General features: G+C 56.0%; 3 protein-coding genes across 3 annotated transcripts; 1 reads left to right on the plus strand and 2 right to left on the minus strand.

Moving 5' to 3' along the window:
* Positions 1-599: 599 nt before the first annotated feature.
* Positions 600-2463, plus strand: BDZ83DRAFT_649845 (uncharacterized protein; the record flags this gene model as incomplete). The annotated part of the gene is made up of 4 exons (XM_060510319.1): positions 600-648; positions 724-854; positions 911-2013; positions 2076-2463. 4 exons carry the CDS (start codon positions 600-602, stop codon positions 2461-2463), a joined length of 1671 nt encoding a protein of 556 aa, XP_060367327.1.
* Positions 2464-3277: 814 nt separating this feature from the next.
* On the minus strand, positions 3278-4779 carry BDZ83DRAFT_613905 (uncharacterized protein). The gene is made up of 2 exons (XM_060507784.1): positions 4558-4779; positions 3278-4425 (listed from the first exon to the last, which is right to left on the minus strand). Exons 1-2 carry the CDS (start codon positions 4575-4577, stop codon positions 3390-3392), a joined length of 1056 nt encoding a protein of 351 aa, XP_060367328.1. The 5' UTR covers positions 4578-4779; the 3' UTR covers positions 3278-3389.
* Positions 4780-5527: 748 nt separating this feature from the next.
* BDZ83DRAFT_573069 (leucine rich repeat domain-containing protein) lies at positions 5528-6538 on the minus strand (the record flags this gene model as incomplete). The annotated part of the gene is made up of 1 exon (XM_060504585.1): positions 5528-6538. A coding segment is annotated over one exon (1011 nt), but the record flags the coding sequence as incomplete, so codon positions are not given.

Raw genomic sequence — 6538 nt, forward strand, 5'->3', positions numbered from 1 at the left:
AGGTCGAGCCACCGAAAGTGCAAACCCTCAAAGTGTGGCTAGTGTTAGTCAGTTGACCACTTGCTAGGGCCGCCGTTTCATGTATCGATTCTGTGCTCATAGCAAACCACACTGAAATCCAGCATTCGAAAACTAATGACTTCTTTCCATATAACAAGACGAAGACTAAGATGGAGTCTGAATAAATCAATAGCAAACATATGACTCTCCCGGAGAGAGAACCACAGTGTTTTTGATGATGACAATGTTCACCTCCATGTTCAGCGGTTCCCAGCGTTTAAGCGCCGTGTCCACCGGGCCTTAGCTAATACACCTCGCTATCGGTACCTTTCTGTGGAGCTCGGTGGCCACCTACCTAGTGTGGGGGACGGGGGAGCAGCACCCTAGGTTCCGCGTGGGAAGTGAACACGCTCGCTAATTTGCGAACCTAGCTTACGTGGTGTAAGTACATGCAAACCCGCCCAGGTGCAAACTGTCGACATCCCAATTCCTAACCGACCGGACCCTCGAGAAAGAAGAAGAAAAAGAGCTTCTCCCGTTCCCGCGCCCACCAGCTCAAAGGGCTATCCACACCATCCCGATGCATCTGAGAAGACAACATGTCGGCCGCCGCTCCCTCCACTGATCCGGTTCAAAACGCATCTTCAGGTTCGTGACCCCGATTGAATCCTTCCCGCGTGTACGTTGATGCGCGACCCCATGCTAACGGAGGGGACTTTGCAGGGAAGAAGAAGAGCGGCAAGAAGAAGAAGAACAACGCCAACAAGCCCAAGGAACCCATAGACACAGAAAGCGCGCCTCCTCCGCCCGACAATGCAGAGGACGGTGATGATGAACCGGAAACCCCGGTGCAGGTGATACTCCCTTGATCCCCCCCCGCAAAGCCCAGCTTGGCTGACTGCCGTCGTAGGCTTCCGCGCCGATAGAAGAATCCAGCCCCGAACAGTCAGCGGATAATAACACAACAGCCAATGGCCACACGGAACGGCCGACGAGTAACGGACATGCGAATCCCCCGATAGAGGCGGCCGCAGAAGAGCAGGGAACCAGCCCCGATGCCACGGCAAAGCTGGACGCCCTCACAAGAGAACGAGAGGCGCTGCGATCAGAGGTCGAACAATTGAGGAAGCAGCTGGAGACAATCCAGGGAACACACAACGAGACCGTCGCCCAGCTCAGGTCGGAACTGGAAGAGACGTCGTCGGCCAAGGAGCAGGCAGAAGAGAGCTACCAAGGCCTCCTCGAGCGAGTCAACCACCTCAAGTCGACGCTCGGCGAAAGACTGAAGCGTGACCGCGCCGAGCTGGAAGAGGCCAAGGAGCGCATCGAAGAGCTCGAGTCCCAGAACGAGGAGCTGCAGAATGGCGCCAAGGCATCCGAGGAAGAGGTGGCGAAGCTCCGGGACGAGCTGCAGGACACATCGCGTGAGGCGACGAGTCTGCGCAGCCGAAGCAACCTATCCCAGCAGAACTGGGTCAAGGAGCGCGAGGAGCTGATGAGGCTAGTCGCCAACCTCAAGGAGGAAGTCGAGACGACGACGAATGCCATGGGCGAGTGGGAGGTCATCGCCATGGAGGAGCGATCCGTCAAGGAGAGCCTGGTCGAGAAGGTGACGGAGCTGGAGGAGCAGATTGCCAACCTACGAGATGGCTACGAGAGCGCCGCGTCCGAACGAGATCACCAGTCGCAGGTCATTGACAACTTGCAAAAGGCTCTGCGCGAGATCCAGGAGGCGCGGAAGAAGGAGCTGCGGGAGATGGTCGAGACGTCGGAGGAGCAACTGCAAGCTATGAAGAAGCTTGTGCAAGAGGCGGACACCAGGGCTACCGAGGCAGAGTCAGCCAAGGAAACCCTCACCAAGGAGCTCGAACGCACAGCGCCATTCGAAAAGGAGGTCAAGGAGAAGAACCTCTTGATTGGCAAGCTGCGGCATGAGGCCATTGTGCTCAATGACCATCTCACCAAGGCTCTCCGTTACCTGAAAAAGACGAAACCAGAGGACAACGTTGATAGGTAAAGTGACCTCTTCTTGCACTACATGCTTCAGCCGCAGATCAACTAACACCCCCTTTTAGACAAGTTGTGACGAATCACCTCCTCCACTTCCTCACCATCGACCGCTCCGACCCCAAGCGCTTCCAGATCCTGCAGGTCATGGCCGGCTACCTCAACTGGACAGACGAGCAGCGCGAGCAGGCCGGGCTCGCGAGGCCGGGCGCGTCGAGCAGCATCCTCCGCCTGCCGGCCTCTCCCTTCCACCGCACGCCTAGCACCCCGTCTCTGAGCGCAGAGTTCTTCTCCGAGACGCCCACCTCGGCGAACAAGGAGTCCCTCGCGGACCTTTGGGCGGGCTTCCTCGAGCGCAGTGCCGAGGAGGGGCTGGACCAGGGATCGTCGGCGGGGACGCCGCGCGATCGCAAGGACAGCGGGAGTAGCGCGGCGACGGGACGGGGCGGCAGCTAGTGGAGGTCGTCGTGGACTGCGTAAAGACGGCTGTTGGCGTCGTTGTAGAGGTGTAGAGGCGTAGAGGTGGTAACCCCTGATGTATTCATTTCCGTCAGTCTCGAAGAACGGAGCATAAAGGGGGTTGAAGACTATTATGATTGGGTAACTCTTCCGAGTTGAACAAAACCCGGGTGTGCTGCAAATAAACCAAAAAGCAAAGTCATGAACAAGGTAGACCATTAAAAGACAAAAAAAGAGTTCACCACCGGTGTGGCTACATCTCTTGGTGCTCGTACTGGGATTCGAACTCGGGTACTCTTCGCTAAGCCCGTCGTCGAGTAAGGCTGGTTGGCGTGTTTTGATTGTTGAACCTTGGACCACTCCACCACCCAGCCAGTTTGGCCTGACCCGTCGACCTAGACGGGCGCCTGCTGGCTGGTGACGGGAATGGCGTTGAGGGGGTATATGAAGGCTTGCTGTGTGTGGTTGTTCGGTTTTTGTCTTCGGGTGGGGGAAGGCATCAGATGAAAGGTTGGTCATTACGGTACGGCACACGGCTGCCCACCTCTTTCTTAAAAATAAGGTACCTGCCCTTTTGACGGTTGTATTTGGTTCTTTGCGTAAAGAGGGATATCGGGGAAGCTCTTGGTTCATCACGGCAGAAGATGATGGGATTTGACGATGTTGGTGTTGAATAAAGTACGCCTCTAGGGCGAGTGATACATCGCAAAAGTGTATCCATGAGCGTTTCCTCCTAAGTTGTTCTTCCCTAATTCTACTCATCACCAACACTTCTCTTCCGATTTACGCAAAACTCATCGGATCTAGACTTAGTCATAATTATATGCTTCTTTCTTTATTCTCTACGTGTTATGCTGCAGTGGCTATCTATACACACCACGCATCAACTCTAAACTTCCGACCGAAGAGGGACACCGCACCGCTCATTGCGCAGTGCCTTCCGGCTGTCGAAAGACCCCCTCGGTATAATTCTCAGCATCGCTAGTGACCTGCTGTATATTGATCCTATTCTCCAGCGCGTCGTTGACGCTCTCGACAACCTCCCTCTCCTCCATGGCCTCGCGCACCATCTGGCCCTCGCGCAACCAATACGCCTGACTCCGCGCCCGCAGCTCCTCGTCGCGCATCGACGTGTTCTTGACGATGCCCAGCGCGTTCAGCTTACTCTTGACCGTCGTCAAGGCGCGGTTGCTCGCCTCGATGCGCTCAGCCTCCGAGGGCGGCAGAACGAAAGCGCGGCGGGTGCCGGAGAGGAACAGGAGTGCGCCGATGCCGACGTCGAGGGCCGCGAGGGCGATGTAGCGCAGCGCGCGGGCGCGCCAATAGAAGAAGTCCATATCCTGGAGGCGGAGGGCGGTGGCGTTGGCGGAGTAGTCGTACTGGCCTACGAGGACGGCGTCCGCTGCGGCGAGGGCGGCGGCGGCCATTGTGGCGTGGGACCGCCAGCGGGCACCATCGCGACCGGTGAAGGTGGAGGAGGTGACGGCGGCGAGGGCGATGAGGTTGACGAGATGGGGGAGAATGATGGCAGGAAGCGCGTAGTAAAAGTAGGATTTAGGGTCCTCCGACTTGCAAAAGGGGCAGTCTGCGAGGGCGGCGGGGCCGAGCTGGAGGTAGAGAAGGCGGGACTCGAGGTTGACGAAGCGGGCGCGGAGGCGCTCGTCGGCAGCGGTGAGGGCGGATTCCGGGCGGAGGGAGGACAGGCGGTTGAATAGGACGTCGACGGGGATCTGCAGGCGGGACTGGGTGAGGGTGAAGAGGTTCTCCGGGGCCAAGGGCGGGAGGGTCTTGACGAGGTAGACGATCACGATGATAGTGAGGATGGCGAGGGCGCGGGCTATGCGGGGCGGAGGGGGGATCGGTTCGCCGCTGTGTTGGGAGGCATTGCGGATGGATTTGTAGGCTGCGATTGCCTTGGGAAGGAGAATCGGACCGAAGACGAGGAGAAGAGAGCGGATTCTATGGTGTTGGGAGATTTGCGGTTAGTCTTGAATCCTCTTAACGGGCATTGATGATGTCGCGAATTTGGCGATGATGTAGTTTGGGGTATGGGGTACGTTAGAGTGGAGGGAGGGACATGTGGCTACTTACTCTGACCAGCCGAATGCCATGACGGGCCAACGACGGCGGCGACTTGCTATCAAGCAAGCGCTTCTACTTGATGCGTCCAAGTATCAAGCCGGGAAAGCTTCTCAAGAATGAGAAAAGAAGTCGAAATTTCCGTACCTTACTTGGAGCTCGAGGCTGACAAGTGTTCTTTTTTTTTTTTGGACGTTGATAGTTCAAGGACGAGGTCAGCGCGTAAGGCTGCACCGAGGCCACGGTATGAGAGGGAAAAGATGAGTTAACTTTCTGCCAAGAGCTGATCCGGCTTACCTAAGGTGAGATTTTCCAGGCAACAGAAGTTAGGAGCGCATTCCGGTGCAGGGGTATGCTGACCTTGGTGGTTCGCTGTGACGGCACGATGATGTAGCCACTGCAGGTACGTTGAGAGCTTCCTGAGTTGCAGCCATTGTTTACTGCAATAGTGATGGCAATAGCAACAGCGTAGAACAAGGTCACCAAGATTCAAAATTCACCACTAGGTTCCACATTGCCAAAGAGACAAATTGGTTTAACTTAGCATAAAGATTAAGTATTATGCTACTCGTTTCAATAACGTACATCAAAGCCAAGTCATTCATCGTCGCTGATGCTATTTTCTTGCTTGCAGAGGCCGTCAAATGCTGCTTTCTTTTCCGCCCATTTTTTGGCCTTTTTAGCCCGCCACAGCTCCGAGTATCATTGACCATTTCCCATCCTGAAAATCAAATGCACTTTTTTGGTTTTGGTATCCCGACTCCGTCCGATGAATGAGAAAGAGGAGAGAAGAAAGAAAAGAAGAAGAAAAAAAAAAAGAAATAGAAACAACAAAAAACCAAGGCCAAGGCTAAGGCGAGGGAATCAAATGCTGATGATGCTGGTCGCTTGTTTTTCGGTCGATGCATTCCAATGCAGATGCTTTCCCTTTCCCTTTTCTTCCTCTTCGATTTCCCATGCGATTTTGCGGTGTGCATGTGATTCATAGCTTGCGTCCAAACATAAAGGACCCGTACATGCCGCCGACTTCGGCGCGCGCGACCGGGATCTTGCGCATGCCCCAGTTGTCGGCGCCAATCTTCCACCACCGGTAGCCGCGGTCCTGATCCTTGCGGTGGTCCTGCATTCGGACCATCCAGCATCGGCTTCCGATTTCCTGCAGGGACCAGCCGACGCGCTCCAGCGCCCTATTCCTAGATAGGCTCTTGAACGATTGCTCCGAGATCTCAACCACCTCGAGTGGCACCGAGCTCGGTTTTAGCAGCGAGTTTCGGCTCGAAAACAAATCCACGATATCCAACTCGCTGCCCCAGAGGTCCGAAAGGTCCAGGTATCGGATCATGTGGGGCTCCTCCTGCTTCTTCTCGTCCGCCGGCTCAAGCAGCTTAGCGGCGGCATTGACATCCATGTCGCGCCCGACGGCGAGCTCCTCCAGATACTTGGTCAGCGGTCGCAGCAACTCGAGGTGCGAGTCATCCATGCGGCTACCCTTTAGGCTCAAAGACCGTAGTGTCTTGGGCAGCACAGGGATGAGCTGCGAAACGTCCTCCACATCCAGAAGCTGGTGACTCCGAGCATCGGTGGCCACGCTCAGGTAAACGAGATTCCTGACCGCCGGATGAGTCGCAAGGAAGTTGATAACGGTGGGAGCCGTGAGCAGTGTGCACTTGGCGAGGTTCAAGTGGGTAATCCTGGCCGTCTTCGGGATGGCCTGCAGCGCTCGGTCGGTGATCTTGGTCTGGGCAAGATCCAGGTGTGTGACATTAGTGAGGCGTGGCATGATCTTCTCGAATAGCGCGGGAGGGAGTGTCAGGCACTTGTGCAGCGAGAGCCGCGTGATCGACAGCGTCTCGGGCCAGTCCATGTCTACCAGAGATGCAAAAGAGTTCTTGAAAGACGGCGATGTGCACCCGGCGAAGTCCAATGCTTGCAGGCGAGGCATGCCGAAGAAGAGCTTCTGCAGCACCTCGGCGCCGAGGTCATCGTCAATGTG

This window comes from Colletotrichum acutatum (assembly GCF_030867785.1).
Source record: "Colletotrichum acutatum strain CBS 112980 chromosome Unknown BDZ83scaffold_26, whole genome shotgun sequence".
NCBI lineage: Eukaryota > Fungi > Ascomycota > Sordariomycetes > Glomerellales > Glomerellaceae > Colletotrichum > Colletotrichum acutatum.

Coding starts and splice junctions, on each gene's coding strand:
- BDZ83DRAFT_613905 (XM_060507784.1), bottom strand. CDS start 4,577: ATGGCATTCGGCTGGTCAGA. Junction 4,426..4,557: donor ATGGCATTCGGCTGGTCAGA/GTAAGTAGCCAC, acceptor CCAACACCATAG/AATCCGCTCTCTTCTCCTCG.